General features: G+C 36.0%; 1 protein-coding gene across 2 annotated transcripts in view; it reads right to left on the reverse strand.

Moving 5' to 3' along the window:
• LOC113050563 (tyrosine-protein kinase JAK1) overlaps nt 1–16,463 on the reverse strand; it is a 45,471-nt gene that overhangs the window by 21,675 nt on the left and 7,333 nt on the right. For both annotated transcript variants that reach the window (XM_026213628.1, XM_026213627.1), the window contains exons 2-3: nt 5,768–5,973; nt 750–873 (exon numbers count right to left, since the gene is read on the reverse strand). In XM_026213628.1, the coding sequence (XP_026069413.1) occupies nt 750–873; nt 5,768–5,966 (323 nt within the window). In that variant the 5' untranslated portion in view covers nt 5,967–5,973. The remainder of the gene's footprint in view (nt 1–749; nt 874–5,767; nt 5,974–16,463) is intronic.

Raw genomic sequence — 16,463 nt, forward strand, 5'->3', positions numbered from 1 at the left:
AACAATGAAATGAAAAGGAGATTGTAACAGATTTGTAATAGGTGTGCCACAGGGCTCTGTAATGAGTTCATATGCATTTCTAGAATTTGAATCAAACTAAACGGTAATGGATGATATTAACAGAACTCAAACAATAAACTTCACCAAACCAATCAATAAATTCCCAGGTTATTTTTTTATTAAAAATATTATTTTTATTCAATTATAACATATTATTACTATTATTATTATTATAAGATATAATAATAATAATAATAATAATAATAATAATAATAATAATAATAATAATAATAATTAAATGTTCATTATAAATATTACTTATAACAAAATACAAAATATTTTCTTATTACATTAATGAGAATTTGGTGCTGAAAATATTCTTAATCATCATTAAAATAATGTCACACAATGCCAAAAATCTTAATAGTCATAAAACTGAGCTGTTAAGTTTGTAGTACAAAAACTTTCAAGAGAATTAGAATGTTGTGAGCCCTAGGTTCTGTCTGGAATTTCTAATGTTTTTTTTGTGGTTTTTTTTTAAACATCTTTTTTTTTTTATGTAATGATAGATGTGCTTTAAAAATCTAATGCAACAAAGATACTACATACAATTTTGAACACACCATTAGTTGCAATGTTTTTAAAGCACACTATCATTTCATATCATATCATTTTTTATATATATTTACCCCATATCATAACTGTTTAAAAGATTTTGGGAGTTTTGACATTCAGCTGTGACCACTCACCTCATACGGTAATGAAGTTTGATGTTGGTCTCCTCCGTGATCTTGAACACATGATTGGGAGCATACCAGAGATCCTGGCTCTCTTCATACAATGCAAAGAGGTTGTGGCACAAAGGTGAGATGTCTGGGGAAAATATTTTTCACAATTAGAGCCTGATTCAAACGGTTACTTTACACCTGCCATTCTTACAGTTCTCACCAGCGAATAACCTCATGAGATGATGCCAGTCAGATGATGCAAGAGAAAGCAGTCATGGCTAGATGGTTGTTTATGAGAAAAAGTTTACTTCGCAAAAGTATTTGACAACATTTGAAACATGACACAAAAGTGCGTCAAAGGTTTGTACATCTCCTATGCAAAATGAAAAATATAAAGTACATTTTGTATTAGTTTGAACTAAAGTCCTTGATGAAAACAGATAGCAAAGCTTGAGCAAACAACAACAATAGATTAATAAATAAACAATATGAAACAAAAAATAAAAAATAAAAACAGTGTGGAAATGTTTTGATTTATTTTTTTATTTTAGCTTCAGTTATTCACTTACAGTAAATTCAATGTATACATTTTTTCCCTGGGAGTAGAACCCACAACCTTGGTGTGGTTATACCATATTCTAACAGCTGGACTAGTAAACAAAAAAAAATACTTAACCTTTGAAGTAAAACCAGTGGCTAACCACTGGGTGTGAAAAAAAAAACTGTGTGAAACAAACACCATCATAGTTCCTCTCAAGCAGCTGCCTTCTTGTCTAATATAAACTTCCCTTTCCTCTAACACTGTCCAAGCCAGCTTTTGTCTTTGGCCGCAACTTTGAGGAAATTCTGAACTTGACATTTAAACCCAGCAGCCATTTTGTGGCTGAATATTGATCAAGAGCCAAATAGACAGATATGCTGTTACATTGGGAGAAGAAAAGGGGCGGACAGGGACAGTTGGTCGCAGTGCTTCTCATCCTAAAGTCAATGTCTTGTCAAAATCCACCCTTGTCACATGATGATACCAACAGTAAAAACCCTTTAAGTTCCTCTTTTGTGTTCTGTGAAACACTGACAGTACAAAAGCACAATTCCTCAATCACACAATCAAAATATGAAAGCGAATGCACAAAAAAAAATCCCTTTTTATACACGAATAAACTTTGACCTATACAAACTAGGGGTGTAACGGTACGCAAAAATCACGGTTCGGTACGTACCTCGGTTTTAAAGTCATGGTTCGGTTCATTTTCGGTACAGTAAGGGAAAGAAATGCAAACATTAAACTGCAGGTTGTTTATTACTATAAACTTTTTTTTAACAATTTGTTTAAATACTTTTTAATAAAATATATATAAAAAATAAAAAATTATAAGAAATAAAATACTGCTGCAAAGTTCTCCACTAAATAAAATAGGCTACTCTCAGTCTCAATATAATATAAAAAAAAAAAAATGAAAAATATAAATACATAATGATTACAAAATATAAATACTATGATTACAGTCAGGCATTACCAATCCCAGCTTGTAGGCCTGCTCATATTTAAAAAAATATATATAACTTTTCCAAAGTAAAGGGCAGCATCAACAGTTTCCATTTTTAGACCTCAGATTTCGTTATTGGGATGACGATATTGGTAAAACCTTAGGCCGGTGACACACTGGCATATTGCACCTGTCAAACATAGTCTATTTTGCCGTAAATACTGTTGACGGCGTCCTTTATCAGTAGGCTTTATATTTATGCTCAACATGAAGTATAGATGTTGTTGTCAAGAAGACAAGATCCTGGTCTGTCGGTGGTCTCCCTTTATGTCACCTACAGTAGCAGCAGCGCGTCACATAGAGGGAGGCCGCCGACAGACCAGGCTCTTGTCCAATATCTATATTTCATGTTGAGCATAAATATAAAGCCTACTGATAAAGGACACCGTCAACAGTATTGACGGCAAAATAGACTATGTTTGACAGGTGCCATATTTGAAAATCGATAATTATTAATTTATTTTTTTAATTACATTTATATCTGAATATATGTCAACCTATATACTTTCAAACATCAAAGTGTCATGAATTAATATGTATTTGTGTTCAAAATGATTCTATTCTGTCTGGAAACGCTTCCAACGCTCTTGCGTGTCGCGTGAAAAATAGGCGTTGTTCTATTTCTAGCATGCGCGCGTTTTCCGCGCGGCTCAACGCGCATCTCACGCAGGCAATCTGCAAGCTCTAACCTGTTAACATGGGAGCCAAATTAAAAACGGACGCGCCACGCATCCAGTGTGTCGCCGGCCTTAGAATCAGCTGCAGGGCAGGAGACTTCAGCCACTTAATATGTTCGTTTGGAAACACGAAAATGTTCCGCAAACACAAAATATTGCATTCGGTACACACGTGCACCGTACCGAAAGCCCTGTACCGAAACGGTCCGGTACGAATACACGTACCATTACACCCCTAATAAAAACCCTCTTTTTTAGTCCAATTTCCTTTTCACAGCCCCTATGTACACTGCAAAAAGTGTATGTGATAACACAGATGCTCTGTGTTAATAAGTGTAGCTCATACTCAGGGGTGTGAAGTAACGTTTTACGAATACAACTGTTGTAACTGCTTAAATGTTCTAATACTCTAATCAAGTAGCTTTTATCAGAAATTGTACTTTGAGTAATTAAATTAGTTTTTACTTTTACTCTAGTACATTTTAAGTGATGCATCTGTACTTTTACGCTGCTATTTTCCCTATGATAGTGGACATTAAATGTTTGTTTTCAATTATATTTTTATCCATCAATGTGATTGGATAGAGAAAGGGTAATGGGTCTCATGACTCCCATCAAATCAAATTGTGAATAGAAAACCTTAACGCCAAAATGCACCTTAATGATGACCTGTGGAATTATTTTAATGCATATCTGTCAGTGCGTGATATAATAAAACTGCAGCTCATTAAAAAACAAAGTTATCTGCTTGATCAATTTTAAACAATCCAAAACAAACTGTATTATCAGCATCATTTCAGTAATTGTAGTTGTGTAAAAGGTAGGGGATGATGCCCCCTTCTAGAATATAGTGTTTTTACATTTAAATTGTAACATAAATGATCATGTTTATGATTCTCATTTCTTTATCACAAAACACTAAAACTGGCACCATTCTGGAGAGAAATTATTCTTTTAAATCTTTCATTTTAACCCATTTCATGGTGTGTGATGAACTCTCATGAGTTTCTAATGATTTTGTATTTTTGCATTGTTCTAAACATTCATATTTTATGTGCAACAACAGCATGCTCTTGTTCAGTGGTCTTACACCAGGGGCCTGTTCTTCGTACGTTGCTTATTACATCCGAGATCAAATGACACATCCAAGATGATATCATCGTGCTAATCATGATCCGGCTAATTGGGTTCTTCGAACACACCTGTGTTGTATAATTAGTATCGCTGGATTGAGTTATCTGAGATAATTGCGCGTTCATGTGTTGTCTTAAAAGGGGATATGTATCGATACTCGAAACCATGATCAGCAGTGCAGCGATTGGCTGGTGGCAAGACGGCAATGTAATGACATCATATAATTTAAAACGACACCTGACGAAAAACTTGACAAATTTCCGGACTTTTATAAGGAAACAGCCAAGCAAACAAAACTACATAAATGTTATAATAGATACATGAAACAGATAATAGATACATGTTTTCATTTTATTATACTTTTTTCATGATTCCCAATTATTTAGATTCGCAATTTATAGTTTTTTTTTTTATATAGTTCATTTTTATTTCAATGTAGAAATTATCTATTCATTTCATTTTATATTTGGACAAATTTGTTACGTGACAGCATAAATGAAAGTTTCTTAAGGGTCAATATCATGTTATCTGCATCTCCTGCGCTCCATCAAGCCACTCTTATAATAGCAGTCATCACTCAAAATAATGCACGACTCTATTATCTGTATAGCATGTGTGTAAGACTCTAATACAATTATGAAGTAATAATTTTATGACAAATAATATTTCAGTGGGTAAAACTGGCTCTGTCTATAGTAGGCTGTTATGGACTACACATCATTTTTTTTTTCTTTTTTTTAAATGATTATTATTTTAAATTGTTGTCCCAGGATCAATACGATACTCTTGTAATAAAGTTGCGGTGGTAGCGGACATATTTTGAGTATCAGTTCTGGTTGAAAAGATGCGATCTAATCCTGTTTACAATGATTAAGCCTGCTCCCGAGCAGGTTTAAGCTAACGGACCTGTTGCTATGACAGCAGTTCCGGGATGAGCTTCGAAGAACCAAACGACCCAAGATCACGCCAAATTGTCAACAATCAAATCCAGCTAACTGAGTTAGTGAAGTACGAAGAACAGGCCCCTGATTTTAAATCTATCTTCAAACATTAGAATTTAAATGATGAGGAGTGTACCGAGAATAACCCTTTCAACTTTTCATCATAATAGTTTTTCAGTCTTGTTTTGATGTATTTTAAAGAGCTGGCAGTGAAAATCAAAACTGCTGGATGATAGATCTTCCTCATTCTTTCTGACAAACAACTGAAGTTAATATGAATTACAGTATTCAAAATGTTTTCTAAATGTGCAGTATAAAAAGTGCACTTTGGATGGATTAAAAGCAGAGCACAAATTCCGAGTATGGTTCACCATACTTGGCTGTATGTCACGTCAAAAACAATTTTTTTTATATTATAAGGGGTAGAATCTGCAGCATAGTACTCACTACTCATGAGTGCTTTTATATAAGCTAGTCTTTTAAACTTAAGCTAGTCTGTACTTTTTACTCTACTCACCTAAATTTATTTTGAATGTAAAGGTACTTTTACTTGAGTATATTTTTCAGAACTCTTTTCACCACTGCTCATATTTTGCTTTGACAAATATCCCTATCCAAACAGTTATGATGAAATGATGCTAAGAAAACAGATCATCATGACCACACTCTATGTCCTACGAGATGCAATTAGAGGGTGCAATATTTTAGCATTCTTAATAGGTTGCCATCCAAACACTTACGGCTTCTCTTTGCAGCCTCCACGCACAGGTCTTCAGCGGTGTGACAGTCTTTGAAGTACTCGAGCTGGTGTGTGTCAGGCAGGTAGAAGTGGATTTCCAGTCCTTTCATGACAGTCAGAACAGTCATCTCTGCCTTCCTCTGTTTTTTCATCTTCCCACACAGTTGCCTGCCCAGCTCCATGACTGCTAGTTCTGGCATCCAGACACTGCAGGATAAACAAGGGTAACAGAGATTTATTGATAAACTGTGGGTCCCTGCTTTGATGAGCAATGGTTTACTGCTTGTGAAATAACATACCTGTACCATTTCCAGTAGGTCATACATGAATGAACCATAAAATTTCATGCTAGCAGTAAGCAGTAATTCAGGCAATATAGGGTATCAAAAAATGTTATGACATTATTCTAACACAATTATTATATTCATAATAATTATTAATATATAATATAATAACACAACAACCGTATAATGATAAAAATCCACCCACTCCTTTTTTTATCCCCATAAATAATAAGCAGTGTCTTCCAATTACCTGTTTTCAGCACTGCTGCTAATGTGATGTCACATTAGCCACAGGCCCCACCCAAGAAAGTGAATCCACATAGCTCTCCCCATTTACTCCCGAAAATCTGACCCGCTGAAGATAAGGTGGAACTCCGAAATTTGTTTACATCTGAATCAATAATTTTACAACGGAGTGCTTTGTGGATGAGGGTCAGTATAAAGCAGGTTTTGCACAAAATTTGCTCCTGAAGGATGGAGCAGTGCCAACAGTTTGTGATACACATCCAGAAGTATTACACATTAGTTTTCCAAATTGCCTTTTTGAAAGAGCTTCTTGGCACTTTGTGAGGCTAATGTTGCTAAAGCTACCACTGTCTGTCTGTTTTCACTGATACTACCTTCACGTGTTAGCAGAATGACCGTAAATAGGAAAGTGGGAGTTAAAATTGCGTACAAAAGCACTGAACACATGTAAAATCAACTGCTGGAAACAGTCTAGCTCATAATCACAAGTGGGGCTTATAAAGTTTGTAATAGCATGCAATGGCACCATGAGTTTTTTTTTTTTTTAATCGCACTGTGCTCCCATCTGCATGATTCATAAAAGTGAATTTTTTATGCATAGTACAATCAGATTAGGGATGGCCATTTTGGGAAATTTCTCATTTCGATCATCGATAGGCTTCAAAAACGATTAATCGATTAATCAGGGGTGGGGCTTATGGGGGGGTGGGGCATGGCCATAATGTATATAATGAAAAAAAAATCTGAAGATTGTTATGAAAATTAAAAAATAAAAAATCTGACATGAAAATCTGTCTATGAAAACATGAACACATGATTAATAAAGGAGCAAGAAATATCTGCATGAGGTGAAGAGTATACCAATAAACGGAAGCTAATTCTATGACACATCCTATGATAAATCAGATAACTGAGATACAGACGTAACATTACAACTTGTATCAGCAAAATAGAATGCTAAATTATGCATTAGACAGAGAGAGAGAGAGAGAGAGAGAGAGAGAGAGAGAGAGAGAGAGAGCGCGAGCTCCCTCTGATGCGTTTTGATGACAGCGCGCTGAAAGATGGGCAAGGACAGATTTTACTATAGATTCCTATAAAGTTCTCATTATAAATGTATGGCAGATTTGTGCTATATTTTCATCTACGTTATTAAGTGTAATAGTTGTAATTAAGTTTTATTTTTAAGTTAAGTTTTATTTTCCATAAACCACCTGCGCGTTTTCAAAGACATATGAATTGCATTATGCCCACAAATATGACGGAAAAAAAGCTCGGCTGCATTATTATAACATCAATAATAAAATAATAACAATAATAATAGAAAAATAAAACAATTATGAGCAATATTATTATCGGGCATTGCTTATATGACCATGAAACAAATCTATTTTGCTATTTCAGCATAATTGTTCGTGTTAATTAATCAGACACTAGCTCTTGCAACTTTTATCTGAAAAAAATTCGCCATTTTTCACCACCATTTCAGCGAACAGCTTAGTCGTCTTCTCGGTTCTGCCTGCGTTGCATTTAGGTCTTACGGCAAGTGATTCAATGCTCGTCTGAGTTGCCCCTCTGTTATCACCAGATATTTTATGTACACATTTTAGATGATAGCGCATTGTATTTGTTGTAGATTTGTGTGACAGCTTGGCGCTACACAGCTTACCCTGAACTGTTATTTTATAGTTCTTCTCAAAGGGAAGCCAGCCATCACTACTTGACTTTGAGGCCATGATTATCTGTCTTCTTACGTCTTTTGAGGCATCAAGTGGAAAGCTAACCAATCAGAGATCAGGGCCCAACGTGCTGCCATAACCAATAAAAAAATAATAATAAATAAAAATAATTTCGATCATCGTTTACATGATCGATCATTGCTGTCGCGGTCGAGTACTCGATCACTGTTGCACATCCCTAAATCAGATGATTGACTTTTAAACTGAGTGCATTTTCTGTAAAGATAACAGGCTTGTACTAATAGTTGGGGGTTTATTTGCAAAGGCTAGCACCACTATTGCTGGAGCTTGAGCTCTTCAAGCTCCGCCCTGTTTCCCAGAGCGCCAACTTATTTGCATTTAAAAGGGAAGACACTGGAATGGTACGTTTTGGCTCTTACCCTTAAAGTGGCAATTTTAACAAGCTATAAAAAATTATTTGTAAGGTATTTTGAGTTAAAACTTCATATAGGCCTTACACACTCTGGCGACATCAGAGTTATTTTACACTTATTTTACATCTTGTTGAAAGGGGTATAACAGGTCCCATTTAATACAGAATTTTAATATCCATGTACACAATAGAAAAAAATATGCATTGGGATCAGTATTTAAAGACATTCTAAACTCTAGAATTGATGTCAATGGCATTGAAATTCTGCAGCAGAGCAATTATATCTCAGATAAATATCTAGTCTTGTGTATACTCCATAAAGCTGCAAATTCAATTCCCTGTAACAAATATGCTTGAACCATCACTTCTACAACAAAACACTTATTTGCTGGAGCCTGGAATTGAACTGCTGGTTTCGTTTCGCCAGAGGAGAACTGGCCCCCTGACTGAGCCTGGTTTCTCCCAAGGTTTTTTCTCCATTTGGTCACAGATAGAGTTTTGGTTCCTTGCCGCTGTCGCCTCTGGCTTATTTAGTTGGGGACACTTAATTTACAGCAATATCGTTGACTTGATTGCAAATGATTGCACAGACAGTATTAAACTGAACTGAGCTGCATGAGAACATCATTGAATTCAATGATGAACTGCCTTTAACTGTATTATTGACACACTGTTTTCCTAATTAATGTTGTTCAGTTATTTTGACACAATCTTTTTTTTTTAAGTGCTATATGAATAAAGGTGATTTGACTTGACAATAATCTTCCCAAATCCCGATTTGTCTCAATGACTCATATCCAAAAATATGCATTTCAATTAACAAAGAAAATTGATGGTATAACAGAAACAATTGCCACTTTTCTTTTCTAGCACTTTAGACACTGTTTATGCTCCTTTACCCTTAACAAAGATTAAGGAAAGCAGTACAACACCGTGGTATTATGAGCACACGTGTGCCCTAAAGAGAGCAGCCCGGAAAATGGAGTGCAGCTGGAAGAAAACAAAACTAGAGGTATTTCATATTGCATGAAGGGAAAGTACTTATACATATAGAAAATCCTTTTAGTCTCTTTTAGAAGAAAACACAACCCCAGGTATTTATTTAATGCAGTGGCTAAATTAACAAAAATAAAGCATCAGTAGGCACAGACATTTCCCAAAAGCACAGCAGTAATAACTTTATGAACTTCTTTACTTCCAAGATCAGTACTATTAGAGATAAAATAATTTACAGTTACAGTATTGCATCAGACAGTTCTCTATAGATTCCCTAAGGAACAATTACGTTCATTCTCTTGATGCGCTATAGGACAGGAAGAACTGTATAAACTTGTTAAAACATCTAAACCAACAACATCAGGCCTCGAAAATCGCTAGCATGATATCTTGGGGATAGTGTTTTCCAGTCAGGCAAAATTTTTTTTTTTTTAAATCACTGCCCTTGAATCGTCTTGAATAGTGATATAAAATTACTACCTTGATTTGCGTTGTTCACTCACTTGTGGTGAAACAGATTGTAGTTGATCGTTTGCACTTGTTTCTAAGTCTTGCCAATTTAAACATTCAAGTGTTTAAAACATTTGTGCACATTCGGAGCTAACAGACAATGCACTAATTCCATTAGTGTCACCTGCTGTCAGCGAGTGACATCTGCGTCTCATTCACAAAGCTATAATCAGACCATTCTGTTTTTGCTAAAATATATATATATATATATATTATACAATCCAAATAACATGTCTTGACCAAGACGCCCATTATGGCTGTTCACATGTTCAACTGCTCTTCATCGAGCAGTCTCTTAAGTATGCATGTGAGCATTTGAAAGCAGCCATCTGTCCGTCAGCCAGTACTCTGCACTAGGGATGGGCATTCGATTAAAATTTCTTAGTCGATCGTCGGGAGAATTAACGATCGACTATCGATTAATCATTAATATTTTTATAATATAATTATTTAATTTTTATAATAAAAAAATGCAATGAATACAAAAATACAGCGTGTTTTTCCTCGGTGAGACCTTTATTACAAGATCAACTTGTGGCAGACAGTTAAACTACGTTCAGGCAAACCGAACATATATCCGCGTGCATATGCAGTGCTCTAAAGCAGCGGAACCTGCAGCTGCTAGCAGGCGTTCGAGTCGATTAACGCATATATGCGTTTTGAGTCTGAATAAAGTGCTTCATTCTTTTTTCTGAGGAAATCCATTTCTCAAATCATCAACCACATCACATCTTTTTGGGGTGAATTATGTCTTAGTCCTCTCATCGCGAAGCAAACAGTAAAATAAAATAAAAACTTGAAGAACAGTCTCGCTGCTTTTTCTTCTGTGTGGGCGTATTCAAGCGCGCGCTTCAGTTTGAATCTGAATAGCGCGTTCAGCGCGGGGGCGTGGTCACATTAAATATAATGAAGGAAGATATGAAAAACAGACATTGCGTTGTTTTCATATGGATTACTTTATCTCAGAATATTTGTTTTTCGGAAGCACTTGTTTAGTTTAAAAGTAGACATATCAATCTTTCTATAGATATCTCTCTCATGTCTCTTCGTTGAGTATTCACGGAGTTACGGTTCATTTTAATGAAATGTTTGTACATGACGATCAGCGGAGACAAAGACTGTAGACAGCGCACCTTGTTTGTTATCTTTATTTTATAAGTGCACAAAGGTTTTTTGTTATTATGTCTGTATCCAAAAAAAACTAGACCCTTTACAGATTCGATTGATGTATTGCTCTTATCTGTACGATTAAAACTGAGAGTGTAATTTATCAGGGGTTATCAGGAGAAAATGACTCAAAACGCATATATGCGTTAATCGACTCGAAAGGGTTAAAGCCTCATGAAAATTTGCCGGGATGCACAGGTACATCATTTGAGTCGTGGCCGTGTTGTACTTAAACACGGTATCGCAATGTTTGCAGTTAACTAGTTCGCTTTTTAAATCAAAATGGTCCCACGCCACACTTCGCCGTGACATCTTCATGATTATTCTTTGAAATCAAAACGGAAGATCACAGATAACCGAGTAGGGTGTCAAATATTGCCCCATGGTGGTAAAATATTTAATTGCTGCCACACAGTGAAATTCATTTAATTGCTTGAAGACTCGCACTACGCAACGAAACCTGCATTAGATTAAAAAAAATGCTTTAGATTAATCGATAACAAATTAACATGATCGAGGAAAATCTTAACGATCAATTATCGATCGTCGATTAATCATGCCCATCCCTACTCTGCACTACTAATATTTTAGAAAGGCAGTGTCATTATTATTGTAACTGACAAACTGGACTGGTGAGTGTTGAACTCAAATCTTGGGACCATAGACTGCAAAAAAGATGGATGATGTGTCTTCCTTTCACTATAGAAAAGTGAAGCCAAAATATCTCAGTATGGGTGCTGTCATCTTGCAAAAATGACATCATTTGGAGCCAGAGTCTGCACAGTAGTGATTCATTTGGAGCATGAGTCTGTGCAGTAGTGCTTCCCAAATTCCCAATCGCAATTATGACACCACAACCCGTTTTTTATAGCAATAAAATAACTAACTAAAACCAAACTTATTAAAAGATAATAATAATTTGAAAATACATCAGATTGATAAGAACTACCTAAAATGACAGAAACCGCCTTTAAAAAAAATGTTTTGAAGTGTAATTCGATTTTTAGGATTGACTAACAGCTGACTTCAGATGAAAATGTAATGTAGTAGACAACAACAGATGATGACACACACACAAGTGAGTAACAGCAGTATACCAAAAATGATTAAAAAAAGAGAGACAAATATGGGGAAAGGGGAAACCATTTCTGAGCTCATTGTAACCAAACAATCAGATATTTCGAATACCCATACCTAGTAGGGGTGTAACGATACGCGTATTCGTATTAAACCGTTCAATACGAGGCTTTCGGTTCGGTACGCGGTACGCATTATGTATACCGAACGGTTCATTGGACTAATTAATTATATTTAAAAAAAAAAAAAGAGAAATATAATGATATGCGTTCAACAAGGTAGCCCAATAACCCAAACGACGTAACAGGCAATGCCCCTGACACCCCCGAAGAAGAAAAAAACACCAACTTATATATTTATGTTAGGCTACTCAGTCAGGCGCTCGCTCACTCAGTACGTGCCGAAGGCTCGTTGCAAAATGGCCAATGCGTTTAACAGACCAGAAATGAGAAGATCCTCCAATAACCAACCGGTCTGGTGTTTGGGTGCACTTTAGATTCTCTTTAAGCTATAATGGTGATGGAAAGAGAGTGGTGGATAAAAAAACAACGGTATGTCGCATCTGCTACACCAGCGGGAATACTTGAAACGTGTCAACTCATTTACGCCAACATCACCTTATTGTGTCAGTATCTGGGAAAAGACGAAAAAAAGGAGAAACATACATGTAACAAACTATCCCCGCAGCATTTAAAAACCGGTACACCATTATAGCTTACAGGGAATCCAAAGTGCACCCAAACACCAGACCGGTTGGTTATTAGAGGATCTTCTATTTCTGGTCTGTTAAATGCATTAGACATTTTGCAACGAGCCATCAGCGCGTGCTGAGTGAGCGAGCATCTTAGGGGCCGTTCACATATCGTGCCTAAAAACGCGTGGAAAACGCTAGTCGCGCGTCTTTCTCCTCCTTTCCAAAGCGCTCGGGCAGAAGCACCCCTGAGGCGTCTGCCTTTGCTAAGCAACAATGACGTGCTCTCTCCATGAGACGCGGAAATTTCAGCAAAGGATAAATGGATTTGCAGCTCTAAAAATCGCTTGCAGTAGTTCTGCTACTAAATTTATTTCAAAATGGCAATCCATATACAACTATGATCAGCTGTTCCTTCATCTTGGCTGAGCTTTCAACGTTGTTACAAGGATGAAGCTGATTGGCTAGTTCTTGTCACATGACCCGCAGTGCGCTTGCGGCATTCTGAAAAGTTTAGATGTTTTTACATTTTGCTGTATCTAAAACGTACCGAACCGAACCGTGACATCAGTGTATCGTATCGAGCCGAACCGTGAATTTTGTGAACCGTTACACCCCAATACCTAGTCAACCCGGTTCTTGATGCGCTATCCAAAAGGTGCGCAGATGCGCTCTCTTCATAAAAACACTGAGACATGACGACATCAAAATAAGGAAACACACCAAACTACCAAAACACTTTAAAGACAGACGGCTAGGTACAATGAAAGAGTTCAAGTAGGTAGGTTTCATAGTGTTTCCCATACATTGGGAAATATAAAGACTGACTGCTACAAACAAAAAGCTTTGACTTCGTTGAATAAACATGAGCACTGCACGTGTGAAAGCCAAAACCGGGATTTAAATAAACACCGTTACTGGAGTAGTTAATCGTTTGAATAAGCGCGGCTAATTCCAATATAATGAGCATTAGAATTAAGTTTCTTTATTAACTATTTAATGCTCCTATAACTTACATTAGGGTAAAAAATTTTTTAATGATTCTATTTACTATTTTTACATGACAGAGGCTTTTAAATGAATTGTGAATCTAAAATATGTGTTTTAGAGAATGTACAAATGGTTAACATGATTATGTTTTTTTTGTTTATTTTTTTTATTTTTTTGCTAGCTGTTATTCTTGGCTTTAAAATTCAAAAGCCCTTTAGAATTAAATATGTACACAGTTAGGATGAAATTAATGTATAGTCCAGCATAGGTACTGTGACAACACTAGTAAGAAGCCATATCTCACAGAAGGATTTATTTCAAACACTCGAACCACAGAACCAGCTTTACTGACCAAATGTGCATGACAATCGTGACTAATTTCATTTGATTAATCGTGCAGCCCTTAGGGATGGGTATCGTTAAGGTTTTAATGGTATTACTACTCTTACCTATACTGCTTAACGGTCCAGTCCTTTAACGGTATTCTTATTGGTACTTTGTGAATTAACATTTCTTTTTTTAATGTAAAATTAATAAAACAATTATTTGTAGCGCAAGAAACAGCCATATTTGAACAAATAGCTATTATACAAAAAAAAACAAATAAATGTAAAACATATGAAATAAACTATATTTTTATAAACTGAACTTCTACATAAGGTTAGCAAACTAGGGAGATTTTACATTTATTTTAAATGACGTGAACAATGTTGATGTCCCCGGCGCGCATGAGAAATCTCGCAGATCTCACAGACAAACGTCTCAATATGATCGCACATTAGAAATATTTGGGGAGATAAAATGTGCACGATAACATTATTAAGCAAAGATATGAAGTACATACATTTTTTTCCCTCCAGCACCGAAAGCAGAACCGTTACCGTCAGATCTTACTGATACTACGGTCTTTCATAATTTAGCCCCGGGGCCAGTTTAATACTGGGTCTCGGTACCCATCCCTAGCAGCCCTACTTTCAAGCCCTTTTCACACTGCACGTTGGTCCTGGAAAATTGCCGGAACACTGCTGGATTGATTTCTGTGTGAAAGCAAACACATCCCGGGATTGATTCCGGGATCGATCCCAGGTTACATTGCTGGGTTCAGTCCCGGAACAAGTTCTGTGTGAACAAAAGCCAGAACCAATGCCGTAAAGGGTGTGTCGTAGTAATGACGCAGGTTATCCTGCGACTCTTTTACCAGGTGTTTTGAAGGCAGATCAACGTTTGCGACAAAAAAATATGTGCAAACTGAAATAAAGCAGAAATCACTTAGCTTCTCACTATCCGCGCTAAAGCGGAGATCATTCGCTAACTTCAATTAAAGTTAACGTGCCTAGCGTTTTCCACTCGTACATTACACGTCACATCCTGATGTCACGTGTCATTACGGGACCTTTACGGGTTGTGTGTGAATGCACGCACATATTCCCTGAAATCACTGGCAGTGTGAATGAACCAAAATCCATTGATCCAGGAACAATTGCCGGGACACATTACCTGTGTATTATCTAGAATCTCAATGTGAAAGGGGCTTCAGTGATTCAGAACTGTTAAATAAAGTGGATTATTTAATCTGACCCCAGTGCTAATGGATTATAATAGGCCACAATTTAAATCTTCTAATTATAATATGTTGTTACAACATCATGATTTGAAAATTATACTGTCCAAAATCACAAAACAAATGCTACAGTCCTGACTCTAGCTGGATACTCCATTACACCGACCATGGTATTACTAATCAAATTAAATACAACATACTCAATGTCCTCTCAATAGGTGCCCTCACATGAAGCAATTTAATTCAACCCCCCATCCTACAGCAAACATGAGGAAGGGTAAGATGAATGCTGTACGCATCTGAATCAGATGGTTTTGACTCAGTGGATCTTTCTCCAGACCCTGTGGGTCAATTTGTGTTTACATGCCAAGATCCCTGCTGGCATGTGGAAGGACTTTCCCTAAAATAAATGAATGCAAAAACAAACTGTGCTGAAAAAGAAATCTAATCGGAACCAGTTAATGACCACCTTTGTCTTTAAAGTGGCTTTAGCGAATTCAAGAAGCAAACAAACTGAGAAAAGTGGTTTGGCTTTATGAAGTGTAAGTATAATGAGATCACAAATGCAATCAACATTCATCAGTTCACAGCCTGAGCAGAAAGTATTTCAATAATAATGTCCAATTTGTGTCCCATTACTTTGAGCATTAAAGGATTTTTTCTTTTCTTTTGTCATTAGAACTTTCAAATATGTGTGTGATATAACAACTGAAATCATTCAACACTATCATAGTATTGGCATAATTGGTAAAATTGTTGTTTATTTAAAAAGAAAAAATTCTAAAAATGATTAAAAAAAAAATATATTGCACCAAGATATTTTGAATTTATGAGCAATATAAAAGTATCAACCGTCATTTGGTCCCAAATCAGCTAGCCCATAGTACTGAGTGATTTGCAACTGTTATGCATTTGCTTATTTAATTTTATTACTAATAATTACTTTATAATAAAACCTCACACATCAGAGTTTAAAACTACTTCAATACTTCACAAATAAAAATAACCTTAAACCTTAATTTGAAAAATATATAACATATTAAATAACACCTTAATAAAAAAT

Source organism: Carassius auratus, chromosome 31, assembly GCF_003368295.1.
Source record: "Carassius auratus strain Wakin chromosome 31, ASM336829v1, whole genome shotgun sequence".
NCBI lineage: Eukaryota > Metazoa > Chordata > Actinopteri > Cypriniformes > Cyprinidae > Carassius > Carassius auratus.